The 26,337-nt window shown below is 41.4% G+C and overlaps 2 protein-coding genes across 12 annotated transcripts in view; one reads left to right on the forward strand and one right to left on the reverse strand.

Annotated features, from left to right (window-relative positions):
- The window catches only part of LOC135502527 (caldesmon-like), a 272,930-nt gene extending 267,196 nt beyond the window's left edge, over nt 1–5,734 (reverse strand). For 10 of the 11 annotated variants that reach the window (XM_064795455.1, XM_064795453.1, XM_064795456.1 and 7 more), the window contains exon 1: nt 5,003–5,261. In XM_064795455.1, the coding sequence (XP_064651525.1) occupies nt 5,003–5,156 (154 nt within the window). In that variant the 5' untranslated portion in view covers nt 5,157–5,261. Of the gene's footprint in view, nt 1–5,002; nt 5,262–5,670 lie in introns of those variants that run through there. The other variant, XM_064795443.1, reaches the window with a different exon arrangement.
- Nucleotides 5,735–7,345: 1,611 nt separating this feature from the next.
- Nucleotides 7,346–22,931, forward strand: LOC135502320 (nicastrin-like). The gene is made up of 16 exons (XM_064795045.1): nt 7,346–7,407; nt 8,306–8,416; nt 8,932–9,055; nt 9,514–9,641; nt 10,323–10,465; nt 11,574–11,721; nt 13,791–13,897; nt 14,813–14,959; nt 15,391–15,609; nt 16,002–16,171; nt 16,783–16,978; nt 17,424–17,511; nt 18,041–18,192; nt 19,246–19,390; nt 19,828–19,931; nt 20,633–22,931. The coding sequence occupies exons 1-16, from the start codon at nt 7,353–7,355 to the stop codon at nt 20,750–20,752; spliced, it is 2,157 nt and encodes a 718-aa protein (XP_064651115.1). The 5' UTR covers nt 7,346–7,352; the 3' UTR covers nt 20,753–22,931.
- Nucleotides 22,932–26,337: the final 3,406 nt, after the last annotated feature.

The raw sequence follows: 26,337 nt of genomic DNA on the forward strand, positions 1-26,337 counted from the left end.
CATGGGGTGGCCGTAGACTACTTCTTAACTCTGCTCAGTATTACTTTAAAAGACTTTAGGAATGCATTTTGAGGACAGCATTGCCCATTCATTTCGAGGACCTGTGTCAGTGTCCTCGGCTTGCTGTACGTCCTCACACTGTTGGTGTAAGGTCCTGTCCTCGAAATGAATGGAAGACAAACACTGAAACAGACCCATGTCATGGATGGACCGATGGATGGATGGATGTATGGACGGATTGATGGATGGTCGGATGGACGGACCGATGGATGGATGGATGGATGGATGGATGTATGGACGGATTGATGGATGGTCGGATGGATTGACCGAGGGTCGGATGATCGGATGGACGGATGGACGGATGGATGGATGACCTATGACCAAGCAGGCTAATAAAAGCAACAAAGCTTCTTTAAGCAAGAACTTGTTTATCAAAAAAAATCATAACCCTCAAAGTCGGAGGTCAAGGTCATATTGGTTTCCTATCTTTTTTCGCGCTTGGAGCTTTAGGAAGTAGAGAGTGCTAACAATTTCTTACAACCGTCTGAATGACCTATGACCAAGCAGGCTAATAAAAGCAACAAAAGCAAGCAACTAAGCAAGCAGGCTAATAACCAAGCAGGCTAATGACCTTTGACCAAGCAGGCTAATGACCTATGACCAAGCAGGCTAATAAAAGCAACAAAAGCAAGCAACTAAGCAAGCAGGCTAATAACCAAGCAGGCTAATGACCTTTGACCAAGCAGGCTAATGACCTATGACCAAGCAGGCTGATAAAAGCAACAAAAGCAAGCAACTTTCTTCATGCTTGGTGCTTTAGGAAGTAGAGAGTGCTAACAATTTGTTTCAACCGTCTGAACATTGTCCACATCTTTATAAACCGTCAGAGTCTCAACCTTCACCGTCAGATGGATGGATGGATGGATGACCTATGACCAAGCAGGCTAATAAAAGCAACAAAAGCTAGCAACTAAGCAAGCAGGCTAATAACCAAGCAGGCTAATGACCTTTGACCAAGCAGGCTAATCATGACCTATGACCAAGCAGGCTAATAAAAGCAACAAAAGCAAGCAACTAAGCGAGCAGGCTAATAACCAAGCAGGCTAATGACCTTTGACCAAGCAGGCTAATGACCTATGACCAAGCAGGCTAATAACCAAGCAGGCTAATGACCTTTGACCAAGCAGGCTAATAACCAAGCAGGCTAATGACCTATGACCAAGCAGGCTGATAAAAGCAACAAAAGCAAGCAACTTTCTTCGTGCTTGGCGCTTTAGGAAGTAGAGAGTGCTAACAATTTGTTTCAACCGTCTGAACGTTGTCCACATCTTTATAAACCGTCATAGTCAGATGGATGGATGGATGCATGCATGGTCGGTTGGACGGATGGATGGTCGGATGGATGATTGGATGGTTGGAAGGATGGATGGATGGATGGATGACCTATGACCAAGCAGGCTAATAAAAGCAACAAAGCTTCTTTAAGCAAGAACTTGTTTATTAAAAAAATCCTAACCCTCAAAGTCGGAGGTCGAGGATATTGGTTTCCTATCTTTTTTCGTGCTTGGAGCTTTAGGAAGTAGAGAGTGCTAACAATTTGTTACAACCGTCTGAATGACCTATGACCAAGCAGGCTAAAAGCAACAAAAGCAAGCAACTAAGCAAGCAGGCTAATAACCAAGCAGGCTAATGACCTTTGACCAAGCAGGCTAATGACCTATGACCAAGCAGGCTAATAAAAGCAACAAAAGCAAGCAACTTTCTTCGTGCTTGGCGCTTTAGGAAGTAGAGAGTGCTAACAATTTGTTTCAACCGTCTGAACGTTGTCCACATCTTTATAAACCGTCAGAGTCTCAACCTTCACCGTCAGATGGATGGATGGATGAATGACCTATGACCAAGCAGGCTAATAAAAGCAACAAAAGCAAGCAACTAAGCAAGCAGGCTAATAACCAAGCAGGCTAATGACCTTTGACCAAGCAGGCTAATGACCTATGACCAAGCAGGCTAATAAAAGCAACAAAAGCAAGCAACTTTCTTCATGCTTGGCGCTTTAGGAAGTAGAGAGTGCTAACAATTTGTTTCAACCGTCTGAGTGTCGTCCACATCTTTATAAACCGTCAGAGTCAGATGGATGGATGGATGCATGCATGGTCGGTTGGACGGACGGATGGTCGGCCCGACGGACGGACGGTCGGATGGATGGATTGATGGATGGATGGATGGATGGGTGGATGGATGACCTATGACCAAGCAGGCTAATATTAATAAAAGCAACAAAGCTTTTTTAGGCAAGAACTTGTTTATTAAAGACAAAATCGTAACCCTCAAAGTCGGAGGTCAAGGTCATATTGGTTTCCTATCTTTTTTCGTGCTTGGCGCTTTAGGAAGTAGAGAGTGCTAACAATTTGTTTCAACCGTCTGAGCATCGTCCACATCTTTATAAACCGTCAGAGTCTCGTCTTTTTCATTGCATAACGCTTTGACTACAGTCTCAATGTAAATGTCGGACAATAGTTCATAGTCTTCCCATTCTTTGGCAGCGTCGGAATAGACTGAAAATATTGTTTCAAATTGGTCAACTGTAAATATCATTGCGACAGACATGCTGACATATGTTGGTTTAGCTGGCATATTGACTGGACTCCATAAGTCAAGTGGGGGGCATAAGCAGCAAAGGCAGATGATCAGTAGATTACGAGAAGGACAGGTGAAGGCCAAGGGCACCACTGGCTAGAACTTGAAATCCTAAAGCAATTAGAACTCTTTCGAAAGGAAGTGAATACCAATTTCAAGGGTTGGAGTCAGTTATTTGTTTTCCAGAGAAGAGACTCTCAGTCTCACCCTTGAATTAAAATTGACATTCACTTCATTTTGAAGGAGTTCTAATTGCTTTAGGATTTCAAGTTCCAATGGCAATGGTGGTGCCTATGGTTAACCGTTAAAGAGTAAGCAGATTGAAACTGCATTCCTTTTCATTACTCTAGTCACAGCACTTGATTTTCCTGAGCAAATTTCAGGTCACATGGCTACAATCACAGGTCCATCTGCCTTCCCTCCCAAATGAATCCCCACTGGTCATATAGTTAGAAATCATCATTTACATCATGTGATGGTGATTGTGACATCACAATATAGTCATTTACGATACACTGAGCACTTTTCTGCGTGGTTACACAGTTATGACAGTGTAATACATCTTGCATTTTACATGGTATGTTTCTAGAAGTATGGCGATATTTTTGCCAACATAACATGGCCAATGTTTGTGTTTTTTCGAAGCCAATCGTTGCCCCTTGAAAGGACGATTCAAATGTCTGACGCATTTTTTAATGGAAATATTTTGGCACAGGAAATTTGCCATTTGTGATTTATCTTCCTCGTGTCGCACAGGTAAAAGTACTTTGAATGATTCTATGTGATCTACACGTCTCCTTGTCCCATACAAAACAAGCGACATCTCCAACATCAAGGACTGTTGCATGATTGTAAACAGATCATGTGCGAAACATTAGATGATGAAAATATATTACAAATCACAAAAAGAAATAAAAATGCAAAAAGGCACACAACACAAGTTCCCCCAATTGCTGAAAGGCAAAACGTACATTTCATATAATAGCCAACCAAGGCCCAGGCCAAGCTGAAAATGAATTTTTGTCTAATGGGTCAACCCTAACACAACAATTACAAAGCGTTATCTGAAATACAATTTGATTGTCTGTGGCAATAAGAAGAATGCCAGAGGTCCTGTTTTATTGCCACGTCTCATTAATTTATCACTTTGTCTTCAGTGGAACATAACGTAATGACGTGTCGATATTAAGACATGTATTATGTAAGAACAGGTGTTGTTGTGGATGAATAGGATGTCTCTGACATTAGTCTTGTAGACACAAAAATACAAGGCATGAGTTTACAATCCCCGTTCAAATCCCAAAATGAATTGTCCTGGGGACATTGTGCTCATCTGGGAATCATTTAGTTGCAGATGAAATGACATACATGTACATGGATTGGAGGTTAAATTGACTTTTCGAAATGACAAAATGTGGCACTGTCAATGACACTTTTAGAGTAGAGTTTGACCTCTGTTAACTTCATAAACTAGGTCACAATTGACCTGAATTGGGTCAACTTGTACAGATGCCCAATAGGTGTCTCCATATAAACTTTGAAGAATCTCAGACAAATAGTACTGAAACGTATCAACTTCAGTGGAATTTTAGAGTTTGACCTTTCTGACCTTGGAAACTAAGTCAAGGTCAAAATGTTATACGCCGCTCTACGTCAATCTTGATCATAGCGATCAATGATGCACCTTGAGGAACACAGTGAAGGTTTCTTGACATAACTGACATTGAGTTTTATGACCTGACCTACTTACACCTGAATATAATGTCACATTGACCTGAGTTTTTGTTAATATGTACAGATGCCCAATCGGTGTCTACATATCAAATTTGAAGAGTCTAGGACAATAAATAACGAAACATGCTTCGCTGAAATTTTAGAATTTGACCTCTGTGATCTAGGTCAAATCAAAAACCCGTACATTATGTCATGTAGCCTCATCAGAAGTATTGACATATCAGAGTTCATGAGATATTGACAAAATAAGGTTTTCAAAGATGGCCGCATGAGCCCAGAAAGTAGGTCAAATGGCGATAATTTTTCTCGAGTCAAATCATGTTGTCACAAGACATCCTCACAACAAGTTTCAACTTTCTAGACTCAATAGTGAGCAAATGTGCCAATATTGTTGACAGACGGATGGACGGCAACACAGACGACGTATGACATGTGACAACATAAGCTCATTCATGTGAGCTAAAATTTAAAAAGGTCATCGGTTGACTAAAGAAGCGCCACTGTTTTATATTAGAATGTGATCAAACTATGTCATTTCTGAACGGGGATTGTAAATTTTAACCAAATAGGCCTAGGCCCTATAATTCTAAATGACAGCACTCTTTGAAACAAAAGCAAAAGAGGTTCTTACCTTCTCTGATCTTCAACAAGTTCTCGAAGTACATAGCACCATAAGAATAGATGTCCTCAGGTTGTGCCCGAAGGACTTCTCGGGCAAGTCCTTCCAAGATGTTTTGAAATCCCTTTGGGACACGGAGTTTGGTGTTTGAGAAAGGTACAGCCATTTTTTAGATTTAGTTGAACTGAAACCGATAAAATAGGCAATAAGAAGAAATATCCTGTAAATGGAATCACTTGTGACTTGTGTATGTACTTGGTATCAAGTGGCATGCACTAGACGAGTAAACCATGTGCTTGTACATGCAAGCTTGTTCATGTGTGTATTGGTTGTCTAGCAACCAAACAACAACGACATAGTGACGTTTCAACTCCCAAATTCAATGCCTTGCAACTGACTGGGTCAATACTCAGAGGGACCAGGCCTACTCACTGTTAATGCATATAATGTACAAGCTAGGCCTAGGATTGGATTCAGAAGAAATTGCAACAAGTTACGACATGCAGTCTCGTAGCCATGCAGATCGGTATTTTTAGGGGGTCATTTTCAGAATGTAAACACACACGTTTGGGGCATTCTCCTGGAAGTATCGAGGGTCATATTTTTTCATCTCTTAGCTTATCCTGAGGTTTGAACCATGCTTTATTGATTGGTGACTATATCATTTTATTTTGATTTACCTGGACGGAATAATTTTGATCAATATATGGGGAATATTATTTTAGAACTGAGCTGTCAACATGCCATAACGAAGCATAAAATCTTTGCATCTATTTGATTGGTCAAAAATAATTTCAACCTCGTTTGCAGGAAATTTGCTAACTGGAACCGCGGGATTTGAAGGTAATACATACTTAAAAATGTCTTTTCATTTAAACAAAAATGTCAATGTCTTTATGGCATGGTTACCATTATGAGGATCCAGTGATAATACATTTGCCTTCAGGAGATGAATAATCTCTACTGAAGACTACTTCAAAACTGACCCTTCAATGGACATTGTACACTATTACAATATGCTGTTCTACAATGGGTATGTGAATTCCGCCTCAAATGGAATACTGGGTCGATATGAAAACCACTGAGCAGGAAGGAAATCTGGCTGGTTCTTTATTTAGATAATTGGATGAGGATTGTAGAAAACAATGTCAGGTGTCAGAGGCGAAAATTCTGGAGATCGAGATGTTTTGATGGCAGTTTATTGAAATTATTCGCCCAATTGAATAATCTCTGAAATAAGTTGGACAAAAACCAACAGTGACACGTACTTAATAAGTTCTGCATCACTGGGGTTGTTAGAAAAGCCTTGTTGTTAGGCCTACCTTGCGCACCGGTAGTCAATCTGGCGCAGGGGAGGGGGGGGGGGGGGTTATAGTAGGCCAACGTCGACCTACCCCCAATCGGTGGCTCTTTCTAGTCCCATCCATAGTAGGCTCATATGCAGTCCATTTCGTCATCCTGGTCGTCTTTCCTGATACCGGGCGACAGTATGAGGCCGGTCAACTGCGTCCGGAGTGTATTCCAAGGCCGTATTGGATTTCTTGGTCCTTGGAGTACAGAGGCTTTCGCTTTCGGGGGCGGGGGAGGGGAAGGGGAAGTCCCCCTCCTTTAGACATCGGTTCATCATCTTGACTGCTGGTTTACCCAGTCCTTCCAGTCCAGAATTCCCCAAGTTTCAATTCACCATCCTCAGCTAGAGAAACTGAATTTACTAATTTCAATTTGAACAAACAAGCCCCCGTTTCGTAGCTAGGCACGGTTTTCTTCATTCTCACGATATAAGGGGTAAATGTTAGCTTCTTCGGCCCTGCACACAAACAGTTTGTGTGCAGGGCTGGAGAAGCGAACATTAACCCCTGATTTCCTCAGGATGGTTTTCTTGGGATATCTCATAAATACACATTGTAAATCATGTCCGGAGATAGCTTTAGGCCATGAGGGGGGACGGGGTTGCGCAAATACCTCTTTTACTTTTTCGTCAGACTTAAATTCAGTCAAAATCTGCATGAAAAACACATCTTTTAGTGACTCTCCCCAAGTCGCGCCCTCCTATCTATGAGTATCTAAGGTTTATCAGAATGAAACCAGTCATGCACCCCTTCTCTAGAATGAAAACGGGGATGAAACCCCTCTGTATCTGGCGTGGTATCACCCTTCCATTATCACTGCATTCTCTCATCTCATCATTTCATCATTTCATGGAGTAGTTTAGTTCTATAAGCCATTGCTATAGACCTGTTGTATACCGGACAATTTCAGCAGGGGACAAAATTGTTTCGTACACCAGGCCAGGAACGAGGTTGTATTCGGCGAAATGGGATATAGTTTCACGTGAGAAAAACGACGAAACAACAACATCAACATGGCCGTCAAAGTTTTAATTTTTCATATTTTTCTCATCATTTTGCTTCATAACTGTGAGTTTACACGTTCAATTTTGTCCATCTTTGTAGCATTGCGTAGAGCAATGTTTGCCCTTTCGAAAAATCAGGAGGTTTAATGTGGTAAAATCGGGCTAACTGTGAAAAAATGGAATGAAAGTAGTTTTATTCATGATTTCTCGTTTCCGGATATCCATTATCCTTTGTTTTTCCTTATCATTTCATTCACAACTTCCTTCAGTCCTTGTATTCTAGGATACTGGAATACAGTCCATGTTACAATTGACATCCTTTCTGCTTTGCATCAGTTACGCGCAGTGCATGCCCGATGAGTTGCGTGCTGTCAATGACGCACTATAGACTAGTCTAGTCAGTGATGACGCGCTAATTTTCTAGGCCTACGTATGTTTCACGCAACTTACCCACAACCTTCGCACTGGGTAGTGCGTCAATTGTGCATCAATGGTCCAGTGACACGCCAATGAGACAAATAAAGGGATGTCAATTGTAATTTGGAATACAGAAACACACATGGGTCTGCGTGACTTCTTTCTTAGCCAGGCCACTGGAATAAGGATCTGTCAGAGTGTGCCAGAACAGAAGCTGAACAACATGCCAAATAATAGGCCTTGTCAACAAAGATCAATCAGAGCGTTAATAAATCCAATGCGCACACTCGGAAAACGTCAGAGCCCTAAACCAACTTCGGACAAAGCCATAACTGGCATAAGCCACAGACACAGTGACCCTTTGTTCCAGGTGAAACGCATGACTGGTCAGCACCCAAACGTCTTCGAAAAGGTTGATGCACGCGCTGTGCCTGGTCTATTCCTGGGAGGGGGCAATCCCAATGATGAGCTATGCACATCTGTGTCCATTGGTCTTTTTTTCTGATGATGACGACAATGATGATGATGATGATGTATATTTTCAGGCCAAGGAGATGTCAAAGCTGATCGCGTTAAGAAGAAGATTTACCAAGATATTACTGGTTTGGGAACTTGTTTCCGTCGCCTGAATGGAACACACGAGGTCGGCTGTTCCTGTAAGTATCTCAGAGCCCCCAAAAATCTGCCAAGTGGCACAGAATTAGTCCAGGTAACCTGGGACGAGGAGGCCTCCTTCATTTACCAGAGGCGAGCCATACATTTTCAGTGCATACAGTGGATGCACTGTCCGTACCGAGCGCTCTGGTATTCATGATTAATCACTTTGCTCGCGGCTACCCATCTTTGTGAAAAACATGTGACCGGACACCGGAGGTCGACGCCCCTAAATCTAGTTCACGACGAATGAAATGACGTCGAGTACCAGTCTCTGTAATGAGTGATTGGAGGAGACTGGTGAAAGAGTCTAGCACAGAATCCGCTAATTGGCAAGGAATCCGCTAGTAATTGGTACAGAATCTGCCTTTTTAAAACACATAATATTTACTTCATTATGATTCATTTTTGCTATTTCGACTTTCATAAACCGAGATTACTTACGCAATCCTCAAAAGTAATAAATGCCAGCAAATATTTGGGTGTGTACGGCATTTCAGTCTTCTTCTTTTTTCAGCTGGTCGCAGTGGGAATGTTGGAGTTGTCCATTACATACTATATGATAGGGACTTGGATTGGCTAATCGACAGGGGCACTCACCAACCTTACGTTGCTCTGATACATCCTGAAAACTTCAAATGGTCAGTAGTTTTCGACTGTTCCTACTCAATTAGGAAAGGTATTCTTTAAAGGCCTTTAGTTGGATACTCTAAATTTGTAATGATTTAAACATGTTTGTAGCTTATTTCAACGACCGAATGGAATCGAGGAGAAAAGAAATAGTTCGATTTTCTTGGAATCCAGTAAAATTTTGAATGAATTCATTCATGTTTTGATTTTTACACAATCTCTTAAAATATCATTGCATTAAAGGGACAATATAGACAGCAGCTAGGCAGGCAAGATAAAGTTACACAAACTCGCCAATGGGGGTCTCTCACATCTCCCTGTACATCGAAATGATTCACGCTTCTACGAGGATAATATTTAGTGCTGCATCTGAATTACCCAGTGCCCTTACTGTGTATATTAGTCCCCTGAAGATGGCCAAATTAGCCCCTCTGCTCCTGCCTATAGTCCCTCTTTAAATTCATTCCAGGTCGATTGTTAACAAGCTCGCCGTGAGTGGGAAAGTGAACGGGCTCATAATCCTCGATGGGAACCATTCACTCGCAAAGAAACCTTTATCGTTTACGCCAGACAGCACTTGTCCTAATGATGACTATGGTAAGGCAGTCCTAAAGGCTTACACTGTTAATTTACTTTGGTGGTCGTTTTCATGAAAATGACGCACGCAACTGCCATGCTGGCACCTGACCAGAGAAAATTGTTTTTCTTAACAGATATACTGTGATTGAAACAATACACCATCCATGTCGTATTCTCATGTGACAAACTCAGTGTACACATAGTCAAAGCTATGACGCAGCGATCGGGAAACATCATGCACACACCAATTGTGTACAAATAACACCTGTGCATGCATTATGACTTGACTACTGGTGTCACCTTGTATTAGAAGTAGGAACTAGATTTAGTTGGACCAACAGTAAATATGGGTCAACTAACGGTGTACCCCTTTAAAGCCCTACTCCATCTGTTCAAAAATTTTAAAACTCGGATTTTGAAAATTTTAATTGTGCAACTATGCACTGAATAAAATTCCAACAAAGCCATTGTGTAGACAGATTCGATACTATGAACACAGTTGTTTAGTTCACTAGTTCTCCCATAGGTGGCCAGATTTGCTTTATACAGTCCTGCCACCTGGGGCACAAATGAAGAACTGCACTGGTTACTGTTGTCTTGTGTATTTCTGTATTCCTTGGCCACAAATTAACACATTGACCACAGAAGACATACCCCTTTAAGTGGATAAATTGACCCCTTCTATTTTTACTTTTGCAGGTCTTTATAAAAATAGCACAGACTACCAGAATTGCAAGAAAACCACTTGGAATCCGGACGGAACTAACATGCTCTTCATGCGATTCGATTTCCCAGTTTTTGTAATGCTCAACCAGACAGAAGTGGACTTTGTCGTTAATCAGGTTGGTACCGACGCAAAAAGAAGACATATGAGATGGCTGCCATCATCATCCTGGGGAAATCAGGGGTTAATGTTCACTTCTCCAGCCCTGCACACCCCCCCCCCCCCCCCCCCGAGACATTTGCCCTCATTTGATGAAGTACAGACGTATGGGGTTGTCCTTGCCTGGGTTTGTAGGCTTGTAAACCAGACTGCAAAGTCTAGTACCCTCTGAGCAGGTGTGTCTGGGTCCATATACCTAGGACATGGCCAAACATTGACCATCTTTGTTTGGGGACCTTTGTAGAGAGAGATTCTTTCTTGCACAGCTCGAATCGTGCCTTGTGGCCTATGATGCTCTATCACTCATATGTTATTTAGTACTGCTCATATGTTGTTTATTCAGTCAATATCTCAACAAGTTACACAGCAGTGATATATCAACAATTTTCATGACACTCAACTACTGATTTAGGACTTTTTACATGGCTTACTGGTGTTAGAGATATTGGTACAACTAGTCTACCTGTTATATGGAAAGAGTTTAAGTGAATGTTGCTGACTGGACACATCATAAACCCTTTCACTACCATATACCCGGCATTCACCGGGTCCATACACTTTGTACTTATTATGTGTACGCAGTAATCCGTACTGCTAAATTTTCCCAAAGTTCTGTCGTTCACCACAGGGTTTTGGTCGGTTATACCTGAAAAAACTAGATGGCAGCACTGCCCTCAATTCAATGAAGACCTCATCCCTAAGATTGGGTATTGCTAGCTATTTCACAATGATACTTTTCCTAGGCCATGTTGGGATCCAGGCTGGCCGGTCTTTACCGGGTGTGGGCCAGGGGTACCACACACTCCCAAAAATCTGCAGTAGCGAAAGGGCGAAATGACCCCAGGGATATTGTAATCCAATAAAAATTTTTTTGTCTAAGTCAGGACAAGCAAAGGCACCACAACAATTGCCCCCTTTTGTTGTGGCGAGTTCAAGCTGTGTGTGGTTATGTATTGGCATTATGGTCAGTACCCTATCGAAAAAAGTAGGTCACCACATCAAAATCCAAGATTCAGTTCTCCATATTATTTACTTATCCTGACACCTGTGTCTTTGTGTATTTCCAGTGCTACATAAAGTTCAACAAGCCTGGTGGAGATGGCGCTCCTAGAGACTATCCTCTGTGTGCTGCCGAAGTGAAGGACATTATGGACGCAGCCGTCAACACTGAGACATGTCGTCGTCGCACTCTACATATCACTAACCTTAACCCAGGTAGGACGGCAATGAATGAATGAATGAAATTTACACTTTAGAGAGCATCCGTTAAGTACGTACGCACGAAAACGCCAATTTTTAGACCCCCCCCTGTGTGTAGGGGAGAGTGGGGTACAATGAGCCGTCGGGCACCATGAGCCAGGCCACTTCCAGCCAAACTGGTTACACCTTTTTCCTCAAGAAATTTGAAATTGGCAAAGACATGACAATGGAAAATGAATGAGTGGTTCTTTTATTCACCAATAGAGGGACGTTTGCACTGCCGCCTTGAGGAAAAAGTTTGGCTGGAAGTGGCCTGGCTCATGGTGCCCGACGGCTCATGGTACCCCACTCTCCCCTACCTTGTACGCATTGCCTCAACCCCCTTCCTCCTGTACGAGCGTACGCCTAGAGACCACTTAATCACTCGATGAATTGCCTATTTTCCTTTCTGCGGCGCCTCAGTCAGATCGGCGGGCAGACTGCGCATTAACGCAGACATGGCACACACGTGGGAAAACGGTGTGGGAAGCAGCTATAAACCTCGTAGTGGGGTGACATCAGAACCCAGTCAAGATTATTGCGTGTAAGTTCCGGCCTCCTGTGCAATACGAGAATGATTCCCTTGATTATCACGGTAATCTATCATTAAAGGATTTTCTAATTTGTTCAGAAAATGGTTCTTGGGTTGTGTGCGTACGCAAGACTATATCCCCCCCCCCCCTCTCGCTCTGTATGCATAGTGTACGTTTTTTTCATAGACTCCCCCTCCCCCTCAGTGCGTACATATAATGGATGCTCCCTTATACTGCAAAATCCCAAATTTGCTCTAATGCGGTGCTTCAAAAAATCCTCTGAACGAATGGGTTTTTAGCCCGCGTCTGAAAAATCTTTTGAATATCATGACTGAGTTTGTTCCAAAGTCTGGCCGCCTGCAGAAGGAAGCTCCTGCCACCGTATGTCACCAGGGGATACCTGGGGATCCTCAGGAGACGGTTGCCTAAAGACCTCAGGGATCACCCGGGGTCGAACGATGGGAGGAGCTCAGATATGTAAGCAAGGACAAGTCTGTTTCTTGCTTTGTAGATGAGTAGCATTGTCTTACACTCTATGTGCCTCTAAATAGAATGGGTGCACAGATCAGTAAAGAGGTGAATTGCTGAGAAGTCTCCATTGGTTACCAATCCGTAAACACGTGTTTGGTAACCAATGGAGACTTCTCAGCAATTCACCTCTTTACTGATCAGTGCACCCATTCTTATATTAGAGGAGCTACCTGGGAACGAGATTTGGCAATGGAGTCACTCTAATACCATTCGTCATTGCCATGTTGAAAAATCTGTTCATGTTGCCACAACATGACGAATGAGGTCGCACAGGTGACAGAGCTGAATTGACAAAAATTCCTCTCACAATTGTCTTACATTTTGATATTTATTCGGTGTTTTCTATATAAATATCGTATTTCTATGTAATATGTCCAAAAAAATCAAAGCCCCTCCCCATTAGGCCACATTTGTTTAATAAGTTGGATTAGGAAACTTCAGATCCAAAACCTATGTGGGTGGGGCCGGAATAAAAAATTAAATTGGTAAAAACTGGTTGTAATTGGTCATCGGGAAAAATATTTTTCATTTCTCTCTATTTTATGGTCGGGAGAAAAAAAAGTGTGTCAAAAACGGTCGTCGGGACTTTTTTTTTTTTTCTCCACGTTCTGGAAAATGACCCCAGGGGTATTTGTAATCCAACAAATAAAAGAAATGTGGCCTTGGACATCTCTGCCTTTTGACAGAGATTCATGTCAATGTGACCTGCTTCTCAGGTTTAAATAGGTCAAGGTCATAAAAGTCTATACAGGCCAAATCTCAAGAAATATACACTCTATGACCTTCAAATGAATGTCATTGATTGATCCAATCAAAGTTGTCATAGTACTTGAAACATTTTGTCCTTGACCTAATTTCTAAAGCCACAGATATCAAATTCTCTGTAACCACGATGGAAACTCTATTCCTGTCATTGACAACAGGTGAACACATGGCCCCTGGCCATTTCATGTTTTAATCTACTCAAAACTTCCATTTCAGACCATTACTGTGACCCACTCGGCGATCAGAATGTTTTCTCGACCATGAAGTTTGTCAACAAAACTGAGAAAAGAGAGGACAAATCGATAATCATTGCAGCAACCAGGGTAAGGATGACATGTTTTCACACATTTTCGAAAATTCACCGACAAAGGCAAACAAAAAAAGTGCAAAAATCTCAACTCTTACATGAAAGCATTGGCCGTTAAATTTCGGTAGCAAAAAATATCTAGTCTATCGCCGAAAATGAAGGGTCAACCCAGGTGGTGATTTTCGGCTACATCACGTTTTTTTCCGTCCCCGGGTATGCTACCAGGGAATCTACAATGCTTGAAATGTATGCAATGTATTACAAGACCACTCATTTATGAAGATATAGGGATATTTTTTCGCCAATCATATGCAGTAGAACCTCTCTATTATTTATAAGGACACCCATTGGACTGACAAGTGCTGTCCTTAATAGAGAGGTGTCCTGATTAGAGAGGTCAAATTGAATGGAAACAACCAATTTGGGTCCAAAACTAGTGTCCTTAATAGAGAGATGGTCCTTAATAGAGAGGTGTCTGCTAAGGGAGGTTCGACTGTAGTTTATTATTCATTTATTCATCTGCGGAATTTCATGCCTACTGTTCCACAAGAAAGGTTTAAATCCACCGTGAAAGATATTCCATATGTAAAAATGTACCAAGAAATGTTGCACCATGACCGAATGTCGTAACGTCAAGAGCTGGTGTGATGTAGCCGATGGCCACCACATGCCCAAGTTGTCCCTTCAACATCAGCGCCTGTCACCACTGAGGTCCCGGGTTCAATTCCCGGTTGGTCCCGGCACACTCATGTGATAGAGGGCAACTCTCTCGACAGCGTAGGTATCCCCCGGTGTCTCCGGTTTCCTCCTACTTCATTACAATCGCCCGATACTGTTTATAGAGCTATTAATGTCCTTGTTGACGCTCAGCTCTCAACTAGAATTTTTTTTTATTCACCGACTACAATCGTAAATATTTTGGTGCTTTCAGCTTGATGCATCGTCGCTGTTTGATAATCTTTACCCTGGGGCCGACGTCCTGACTGGTGTGGTGGCACTACTGGCAGCCGCAGAGGCCATCGGAAAAGTCAAGGGTGATCTGAACAAAAAAGACATCATGTTCACATTTTTCCAAGGGGTGAGTGAAGTCAAAAATATGCCTTGACACATGTTTACAGTACAGTTCACTGGTTTCATATTTGTAGCATGCCTTTTAAGCTGAAGCATGGGAAAAAACCTCCAACACGATGTTATGGTATTTATATAAAACGAATATTTTTGAGTAAATTGGCGGTTCTTAAACAGGTCATTTAACAAGTCATTTAACAAGTCATTTATCAAGTCATTACACAAACTATTGAAAAGACTAGGGGTGAAATTCTTTTAAATGATCATTTAACAAGTCGTTTAACAAGTCATTTAACAAGTCATTTATCAAGTCATTACACAAGCTTTTGAAAAGACTAGGGGTGAAAATTCTTTTAAATGGGCTAAAAAAATCATTCCCGTGCACGATTGGTACCGTGAACAGAATACTTTATAAAATGAAATATTTTGTGAATTTTTTAGGAAGCTTATGGTTACATCGGTTCAAGCCGTATGGTGTATGACATGGAGAAATTCAAGTTCCCGCGTGAATACAAAACGGACGTCGAAGAAGCTAGCAACATCAATATGAGTCATATATCACATTTCATCGAGGTGAATCAAGTCGGATTGAGAGATGGTGGTGATCTTTGGATCCATACAGACCCAATCAGTTCAAGGAATACAGCGATTAAGAAAGAGGTAAGGGTGTCAACATCTAAACATGTATTCCCGAGTCTAGGATTGTTGTTACAAGTTACATTCTACACTTCATTGACGTGGACCAAGTCAGATTGAGCGGCTGTTGCGATCTTTGGATCCATGCAGACCCAATAATGAGGTAGGGAATTTAAGTCTCTGAATCTCTATACTGTAAACTGCCAAATTTTCGTAGCTGTTTACTTTACTTTGCAGGGATTTTAGATGTTGTGATCGGAATGATCATTTGAATGGATAAAATAGCTGGGACTTGATGTAATGATAAATTTTTGGCAGGTTTGGTGAAAATCCGAGGGTAATTGTGAAAATGACAGCGATATGCAACTGTTTTGAACATCTTGGACCAAACTATAATTCGCTTTCTGGTTTTCCAGGTTGATGATATCAAGTTGGCCATGACGTCTGCCGCCAAATCTGCCGGCATTTCCATCGGCAGCGCAGCAGACGGCCAGCCACTGCCTCCGGCGTCGTTCCAAAGCTTCCTAAGCAAGCGACTAATATCTGGCATCGTACTGACGGATCATCAGACCAGCTTCACGAATAAGTACGCCATTTCTACTCTTAATCATCTCGCTTGCAAATTCTCAAAATAAGATTTTTTGAACGTCTTGGCCTTATTTCATAGAAGTGGAGTCTGACCTCATTTACAACTTCTGATGCATAATCAGAAAAAAAACAGGTCTTGAACTAGAAAGTATTTATTTCAACAATTCAGCTTGTCACAATAGTTAGGGCTTCGAATTGGCAAAAGCTGATGTCACTGTTCTTGATCTGTTCTGAACACCAACAAACCACCTAAAGGTCACATGATCAGTATGATATTGAACTGACGTTTGGCTCCGCTGACCACTGATTTTGTGTCAAGCCAAAATATTTGGAATACATTCCTTTGGAGCTGCGGTGGTGTAGTGGTTTGGGTCTCCTACCGGTCACAAGGTCCCTGGTTCAATCCCAACCGTGTGCATGCGACTTAAGGCAGGTCTCTGTGCCTTACATGCCAAACTTCACCCAGGTCTTTATAATGGGTACCGGTCAGAGTTCTACTAAAAGGTTTCAGCCTACATTTGAAAAGTGTAAAACGCTTTGAGAATGTTGTACATAATAAAGCGCTTTATAAGAATTTACATTTATTTTATTCTATTTAACCGTTAACAGGTATTACAACAGCCGTTTTGATGAAGCGGGCACAATCGGTGCAGATTACCCAAAAGGCCTAAATGACACAGCGAAATATGACTATGCAACAGAACAGGCTAAAAAGCTCACAAAAGTAGCGACAACACTTGCAAACACCCTGTATACACTTGCAACAGGGAACACACATGCCAATTTGTCTGCTGATGAAGTCACAGTAAGTTCTTTGAAGGCATAACTCTTAACAGGACAAACCATTTGCCGAACAGGGGTGTTCCAAGTGGTGCATGTAATGCAATGCATGAGTATTGTGTACAGGTGACCCCCTTTTGGGTCATACCTATTCACTCATGGCCAGGCCACAAGCACTACCTGTTCAAGCTTCAAGCACACAATGGACAAAATAACGAATAACATTATTTTGTGTCATTTTATCCGGCTGCATTTTGATACCACTCCCATCCACGTATCTTTAGTGGTGCCTGAGATATTAAAAAAAAAATTAAGAGAAAACAACAAGCTTTTACGAACATTGTCAAGAGAAAATCAATATTTTTTGAGACAAATCATTAGACATTTATGATTTGCATTCAGGAGAATTTCCCCAAAAATTGCTCTAGAACAGATTTTTCTGAACCACCCTGTATTTATTGTTTTTTCAGGTTTCTCATCTCTTGTTCTGTTATCTCTTCTCACCGAAATGTGACCTGTTCAGAACCGTTATTGATGTTGCCAATGTCGACCTTTTAGGTAGGCTTGTATAAATAATGAATTCCATGATTTCTGTGTAATTTTGTTTATCCTTCTGTTAATTATCATTACCCGGTATGATATCGAACTTCAAATTACAAAACATTAAAATTGTCAGTTCACCTTTTGAAAACATCGATTCTGCCGAAAATTTGTCCTTGTAAATTTTGTTGTTGGTCATTTATTGTTTAAAATGGGATACAGGACGATTGTTTCAAGCATAACTACGAATAACGGACAATGTTTTGTTTCTTTTATTTAAATTCTCGCAAAGCTACGATTTCAGACACTGTATATAGCTTTCGTTCAGTTCTTTTAAATAGCACCTTCGCGTTCTTTTAACATGTTTGATGCATGCGCACACCAACAAGTTATGTTTAGTTTTTAATCGACAAAAGAGGCAAATAGCCAGGAGGTCGATAAAAGCCTGAATGATGATGATGATGATGATGATGATGAAACTTCATTCTTCTTTTCAAAGAATAAATAAGATTGATGTTGGTTGTTAGAACTTTTTTATTCTTTTCAGAAAAATATAAGACACCTTTTCCTTTGTATGTTGGTGTCGACTCAACTAAGAATGCTATCACGAAGATAACACGTCATATCCTGGCATACTTCACCGGGGATCTTATTGTGAATCGGGATGTCGATAATTGCACTAAAGATTCAACAAATACTGTAAGTTGTTAACTGTTTTCTAGATGATATTATCATTATATGCGGTGCACCTTAAAATATCCTGTAAGTAAGAGTAGACGTTCAGTCCTTATTGTAGGTAAGGGGGGGGGGTGTATGAGGACCCCCCCCCATCAGCCCATGGCTTATTACCAGTGAACGTCTTATAAATTGGCCAGTCAAAAATTATACTTCAGATGCAAAAATACTAGTCTGTATATGTGACTCGCTCTACCAAAACTAGGCGCTTGTCGCATCTGAACTTGACAGGTTGATACGGACTTGTTGTTCATTTCCCTATTGTTGACCTTTTGTGAAATCTATTACAAACTGATTTGGTCACATTCAACAAAAGGTCTACAATAGGGAAATGAACAACAAGTCCGCATCAACCTGTCAAGTTCAGATGCGACAAGCGCCTAGTTTTGGTAGAGCGGGTCACATATGTAAGTTGTTGACTGTTTGGAGATACTATTATCATATGAGGTGCTCCTATATACTCAGTCCGTAAGATTACATGATCAGTCCTACATGTAGTGAACTTCACTACTGAACGTCTTGAAAATTGAGCTGTCAGAAATTGTCCCCAACCCGATAAGAATATAACGTAATATATACGTGAGTTTCTGTCTGTAACCCTAAGGCAGGCCCTATTGTCCACATGTTCATCAGGCCGTATCTCGCTAACTGATCTACACTGGACTTTTAAACAGGAAATGAGAAGGTTCATTTTCAACCCCCACGAAAATGTAAAAAATCGGCCGACTCATTGGTTGTACGAAATCCCCTTTAAGGAACAACGATGGGCATGTTCGTCAATTGGATGGGTGGCCGGTGCAAAGAATACAATCTTTTATCATCAATGTTTCTTTTTTTCTTTTAAATAATATATACATAATCCTTTAACTTTTATGTAAAGTGCTTCGGAGCATGCAATGCATGATCGAAGCACTATAATATCTGGTATTTTATTATTTTTTTATTTATTTAAGTGGTAGACCTTCCCACACATGTTGTTTTCCATTTGAATGAATGTTCACATTTCGTCTTCTTCAGACATATTCCTACATCTGGATGCAAGGTCGTGAGATCAAGGTCACTCACAAAAATGGAACGAAAGGAATGGCCAGAGAGCGGCCGATTTGCATCCGGACATTGTCAGAATTGTCTGCTGCCGTCTCGCCGGCATTCAAAATTAAGAGTAAGTTAAAATAAAAAAGTTACAAAGAAGTAAGTGAAAAGAATAGAAATGAAGAAGTGAAGTTTGTTCAAAATTAAGAGTAAGCATTTAAAGAGGTTATCAAAAAGCTAATCAGAAAATAGAAATAAAGAAGTCAAGTTTGTTAAAAAATTAAGAGTAAGTAAAGAAAGAAGTGCTAAAGTCAAAGAATAGAAATAAAAAAGTCTGGTTTCATACTTGCGTTTTGAGTTTCTTAACTGGTCACACATTTGATGTGATGGTGCTGAATGACATACCTCCTGGCCATCAGTCCTTATATTCAGTGTGGAGACAGATGAAATTGCCATGCAGCCTTGAGCCATCATATTCCCATACTCTTCAGAGTACTCTTCAGAGTACTCTTCAAACCTAGGGTTTTATACCTTGTAGTAAATGTACACTGTAGTTTTCTATTCCAGATTATAAATGGGGTTCTGGAGATTACTCCACCTGGACTGAGAGTGTATGGCCGGCAAACGCTATGAGCGTCCGAGTATTCCTGCTTCCAAGTCAACAACATGAGGTAGGCTACAATAATCATCATCATGAGACTTATATGTGACCCGCTCTACCAAAACTAGGCGCTTGTCGCATCTGAACTTGACAGGTTGATACGGACTTGTTGTTCATTTCCCTATTGTAGACCTTTTGTTGAATGTGACCAAATCAGTTTGTAATAGATTTCACAAAAGGTCAACAATAGGGAAATGAACAACAAGTCCGTATCAACCTGTCAAGTTCAGATGCGACAAGCGCCTAGTTTTGGTAGAGCGAGTCACATATAGCGCTAAAGTAGTTTCAGTTGCTCAAAGGCTTCACATTATTATTGGCCTGTACATTCGTGATTCAAGCTCTACTCTCTGGGACTATCACGGTTCCGAGCTGTAGCTAAACAGGGCTCATGACTAACAATCATAGTTTGCCATCTCTGCCAGGTGAATGGTGTCAGGTTGGCACATTGGGTGATATGAATAAAGACTAGCAAATGCTTTTACTCCGGTTTTGTACAGAAAGGCCTAGTGTAAATGTACATGGAGATTTAGATAAAAGCATTTGCTAGTCTTTATTCATATCACCCATTATCTTTCTGGCCAGGTATTAAATCCCACGCCCAAGTTGTCCCTTCAAAGTGTGAAGTGTTATGAATCCTCTACTACAGTTGATACCGGACGGAACCCCAAACTTTAACATTTTTTGTGACTTATGTTTTCCATTTATTTTCAGACTGTCATCCTAGCCGTAGGAGTAATCGTACTTCTCGTCTCAATGCTCCTCGTCTATTTTATCAACGCTCGTGCCAATATCTTATTTGGGAAAGATCGTTCGACCTCCTACATGAGCTGATCGCATAACTGTGATAGGGAATTTCATATGTGTTTTCAGGGTGTAATTTTGGAGGGGGTATAGGCCCCCCAAAAATCAGCCAATTGGGCCATTGGCACAGAATTTCCCTGTTCCAAATACGGTATTTGTCTGTTATAAAACGGAATCTAGTGTTTTCAAATTAAAAAGCAAATTTCAAGGTGTTTTTTTTAAGCTTTATTCGCTTTATAAAAAAATGGAAGGAGGATTTTTGAAAAGCAGATCTTACATGTAGGCCAATAGTGGGCCCCAAGGGTAATTGTAATTTTGTAAAAACTGTTTTTGCAATTCGTGGAAATTTCTGGAAAAAAAGAAGATTTTCCTTATGGGGATTTCTTTCCGTTTTTCGAATGAAATTCTTTTTGTGATTTTCATTTCTTCGAATCGGGATTGTTTGCCAATTCAGCAAAACTAACTAGCCTGCGAAAACTTGGCTCTTTGCAGTAAGTTTTGGTCAGATGCAGTGCATCACAGGAGAAAAGAGCAGGGGAGTGGCTTTTCACTCTCCTTAATCATGCTAGGAGTGTGAATCACACACACCAAAATCACACCCCCTGAAGCAGCTAGGAGCTCAGTTCGGGTAATGGGGAAAAGTCATGTTGATGGGATCGGCACCACAGAGCAGGAGCATGACGAGCAGCTTGTTTGCATGTACTGTTATGTAACATCTCATTAAATTGCATGACCATGATCTATGTGTGTTTTATATGTTGTTTTGACTTCAACTAATTCATTGGTGGTAGCTGTAACCCTGCCTACTTCTCCCTAGTTTTGCCGTCTTTCATATATGTGCTGTATCCGAAGCTGTCAGAGTTATGGTATTTGAGAAATGTGTGCAATTGCACAGTGCCAGATGAATCATCATCTTTTTTTCTTCTTCGACGCCATGTTGTTAATGCTGTGAAAGATGGAGCTGCTGATTGGTTGGAAAGAATATGACAAACTTCTAACAGCCAATCAGCAAGCTCGTACTGCAAACCAAGGCAGGGTCTGCCGAAGACACTGCGGCAATGCTCGGGAATGTCCGTGATCAGCTGAGTGTAAAAACATTCAAAAACATTATAAAATGCAAGGAGCGCGACTTTTCACTCTCCTTGATCTGATTTTGGGAGCGCGGAGGAGCGCGAGCGCGATCGCGCCCCTTATACGTGATGCACTGCATATGTGATCCAAAGAAACAAGAGCGTTTTGTTGCAGCAATCTGCGAAATTTGTCGCATTTGGTGGAGCGAAGGTCTCTTAGTTTCTGTGGTCGCAGCAATAGAAATATCTCCTGTTTGGGGTGATAAAATTCCCAGATGGGGATGGGGAATGTAAAGTTGACAAATTCAATAATGATTGCTGACCATTTCGGTATGGGTGACTTCTTGAAAATGGCTCTCTTTTTGCCAGGTTGGATATGGGCCTGGTCGAATAGCGATTTCTATTAGATGCTGCCAGTTTTGGGCATGCCATATGCTTTTGAACACAATGACCAGCTTCCTTTTGAGAGCTATCACATTTCCACTGGCTGTTCTGTTCGTGCTCTGGCGAATTTCAAGTGTGGAACTTTATATGTTGGGGGTACTTTTCAGGGGTGGTTCATTGAAAATGTATGGCAAATTGTATGGCAAATGAGCTCATTTTGTCTAGAATTCAATTTTTTGGAGCTTTCAGTATGTGAATATACTGAGGAAGAAGAACTTGTCTTCTCATCTGCTATCCCAGGTATCAAATTGGTGGAGCATTTTTGGTTCTGACTGGTAGCCAGTGATTTGGTAGAGCTGCACTGGACGTTGGTTCTGAGGGCATTGGGGCTTAAGAACTCCAATTTTTCAAGGGTATTTGAATCATTGCAAGTTAGCTCAATAAGTTGTCCGGCTCTAAGGGTCAGTGGTGCTGCATATCATGAACAGCTCTGTGGGTCAAATGTAGCAAAAAGGTTTAGTTCAGGTCTTGTCTAAGAATTGAAATTCTGCTTTACTCGGCTTCACATTTTTCAGATAAATGTGAAAGGGTCTGTTGTCTGAATGTGCTTGGTGTATGTAAATAAAGGGCAATGTTCCATGGTTGCGACTGAAAACTACTTTCTTTTGTAGGATCTGGCGTATGTAAAGTTAACCAGGGGCATAGCTAGCTTTTGGGCTAGGGGAGAAGGGCTGGCCGCTCCCCCTGGGGGGGGGGGGGGCAAAAAGACACTTTGAAATTTTCAAAAACACATCTTTTGGGGCCCTCTGGCAAAGACTTTGCCCCTCCTGCCCTAATGTTAGCTACGCTCATGGTAAAAAAGGGTATCCAAGGGATTACGGAAGTGGGGCCTAATATGCGCTGTGGTGCCTCAGATCAGTATGTCAGTAAGCGCATTATTAGTTACCCACCGATGGGAGAAAATCGTGTGTCAATTGTGCCGTCAACCCATGTTTTATGACAGTAACACTTGACATGAATGTACTTAATCACTATTGTGAGTGTAATAACTAGAGTAAATTATTCAGCGATTTAGACAAATCATTGAGTCAAGTTTCAGTGGTGGTTCTGGGCCTTTTAACTCTTTCGCTCCCACGCCCGGTGTATACCGTCCCATACACTGCGTAATACTGACCCGCAGTAATCCGCACTACTAAATTTTCTCCATGTTCAATTCTTCACAACAGTCTCTATAAGTTTTCGGTTGGTGACACATGAAAAAAAGGAGATGGCAGCACTGCACTCAATTCAATGCAAACCTTGTCCCAAAATCAAGATTTGGTTATTCCAGCTATTTTACACTAAAACTTTTCCTAAGCCAGGTTGGGATCAAGGTTGGCCAGTCTATACGGGTGTTGGCCCAGGGTTAGGTACCCTGCCAAAACCCTGCGGCAGCGAAAGGGTTAAACTTCATTTGTCACCTTATTTTATTAAAAAAGAATTTTCACTGTTACAAATAGACTTGAGATTTTTGTGTTACCTATAGCTCGACTATAGACGTAAAGCTAATATCCATGACCCAATACTCCTTTCTACAAATCCTTAGGCCAAATCCAAAATGAGCCTTACTTTTTGAATTCCTGACAACATTTTGTGGGCTGAATAAAAGTGCTATTGTCATGATAAGTAAAGTGCTTATTTCCCCTTAAACAAATGTTCTGCAAAATATTTGCTTCTAAACGAAATCTATTGACATTAGTAACCAGAAAATCCTGTCAACTGAGAGAATAGTTTTAGTGTATGAATTATTTCCTTGGTGGCAGTGCTGAATGGAGCGGATTTTGCCACCTAGGAGGCAGTTTGTGAACTAAATTAACTGGAGAAACTGATGGCCGAACAAATGTTTTCTAAATCATAAAGCATAATTGTATTCACATGTATTCAGTGTAAATTATGTGACATGCATTCCATTGTATACAACATTTTTGAATGGAAATAAACTTTAGTTAAAAAATATAAACTTTTCCTTGTCGGTAACTTCTGTTGTGTTTCTGATAAGGTCCGCTGTGTTGTGATACTGTCTCTGCTATGGTCAGCCATGTTGTGATACTTCTGTCTCTGATATGGTCAGCCGTGTTGTGATACTGTCTCTGATATGGTCAGCCATGTTGTGATACTGTCTCTGCTATGGTCAGCCATGTTGTGATACTGTCTCTGATATGGTCAGCCATGTTGTGATACTGTCTCTGATATGGTCAGCCATGTTGTGATACTGTCTCTGCTATGGTCAGCCATGTTGTGATACTGTCTCTGATATGGTCAGCCATGTTGTGATACTGTCTCTGATATGGTCAGCCATGTTGTGATACTGTCTCTGATATGGTCAGCCATGTTGTGATACTGTCTCTGATATGGTCAGCCATGTTGTGATACTGTCTCTGATATGGTCTGCCGTGTTGTGATACTACCGTCTCTGATATGGTCAGCCGTGTTGTGATACTGTCTCTGTTATGGTCTGCCGTGTTGTGATACTGTCTCTGTTATGGTCAGCTGTGTTGTGATACTACTGTCTCTGCTATGGTCAGCCATGTTGTGATACTTCTGTCTCTGATATGGTCAGCCGTGTTGTGATACTGTCTCTGTTATGGTCTGCCGTGTTGTGATACTGTCTCTGTTATGGTCAGCTGTGTTGTGATACTGTCTCTGTTATGGTCAGCTGTGTTGTGATACTACTGTCTCTGCTATGGTCAGCCATGTTGTGATACTACTGTCTCTGCTATGGTCCGCTGTGTTGTGATACTACCGTCTCTGATATGGTCAGCCGTGTTGTGATACTGTCTCTGATATGGTCTGCCGTGGTGTGATACTGTCTCTGATATGGTCAGCCATGTTGTGATACTGTCTCTGATATGGTCAGCCATGTTGTGATACTGTCTCTGATATGGTCAGCCATGTTGTGATACTGTCTCTGCTATGGTCAGCCATGTTGTGATACTGTCTCTGCTATGGTCAGCCATGTTGTAACACTCTCTCTGATATGGTCAGCCATGTTGTGATACTGTCTCTGATATGGTCTGCCGTGTTGTGATACTGTCTCTGATATGGTCAGCCATGTTGTGATACTGTCTCTGCTATGGTCAGCCATGTTGTAACACTCTCTCTGATATGGTCAGCCATGTTGTGATACTGTCTCTGCTATGGTCAGCCATGTTGTAACACTCTCTCTGATATGGTCAGCCATGTTGTGATACTGTCTCAGTGATATGGTCTGCCGTGTTGTGATACTGTCTCTGCTATGGTCAGCCATGTTGTGATACTACTGTCTCTGATATGGTCTGCCGTGTTGTGATGCTGTCTCTGATATGGTCAGCAATGTTGTAACACTGTCTGATATGGTCAGCCGTGTTGTGATACTGTCTCTGCTATGGTCTGCCGTGTTGTGATACTGTCTCTGATATGGTCTCTCGTGTTGTTATACTACTGTCTCTGATATGGCCAGCCGTGCTGTGATACTGTCTCTTATATGGTCAGCCTTGTTGTGATGTTGTCCCTGATTTGGTCAGCCATATTGTGATACCCGGTTCTAATATGGTTAGCCATGTTGTAACACTCCGATATGGTCAGCCGTGTTGTGATACTGTCTCTGATATGGCCCGCCATGCATGTTGATATGGCCGGCTATGTTGTGATACTACCGTCTTTGATATATGGTCAGCCATGTTGTAATGCTGTCTCTGATATGATCGGCTATGTCGTGATACTGTCTACATGATATGGTCAGCCATGTTGTGATACTGTCTCTGATATGATCAGCCAAATTGAATATAGCTCTTTGACTGGGAGGTGATAGCACCCCACGTGACTCCATCCAATCGTGTGCTCATGAGGAAGAGTATTGGGAGGAACTGAGCACGACATCTGCAAAAGCAGAAAAGCGAAAGGACGGAGAACTGGGGTGGGTGGGTGGGCAAAGCAAACGTCTCAAGAAAGCTAACGACGCTATTTGTAATGTATGAACTAGGCCTATCAATTAGACGAGTGCATGTTTTTAACTCTCAAGTACATATTTGGAGAGGTTTTGAAAAATATTTGCTGTGGCAAGTCTACCGATATAAAGAAATTATTTGATGAAAAAATTAATTTCGAATTTTGCTAATTGGGTAATAGGGGGCGTGTTTTGAG

The sequence above is a fragment of the Lineus longissimus genome, chromosome 18 (assembly GCF_910592395.1).
Source record: "Lineus longissimus chromosome 18, tnLinLong1.2, whole genome shotgun sequence".
In the NCBI taxonomy this organism is placed as follows: Eukaryota; Metazoa; Nemertea; class Pilidiophora; order Heteronemertea; family Lineidae; genus Lineus; species Lineus longissimus.

Excerpts from the sequence above, each read along its gene's own strand:
- LOC135502320 (XM_064795045.1), top strand. The coding sequence starts at position 7,353 with ATGGCCGTCAAAGTTTTAATTTTTCATATTTTTCTCATCATTTTGCTT. Across the intron at positions 7,408-8,305 it reads CATCATTTTGCTTCATAACT|GCCAAGGAGATGTCAAAGCT; the intron begins GTGAGTTTACAC and ends GTATATTTTCAG. Across the intron at positions 11,722-13,790 it reads TATCACTAACCTTAACCCAG|ACCATTACTGTGACCCACTC; the intron begins GTAGGACGGCAA and ends CTTCCATTTCAG.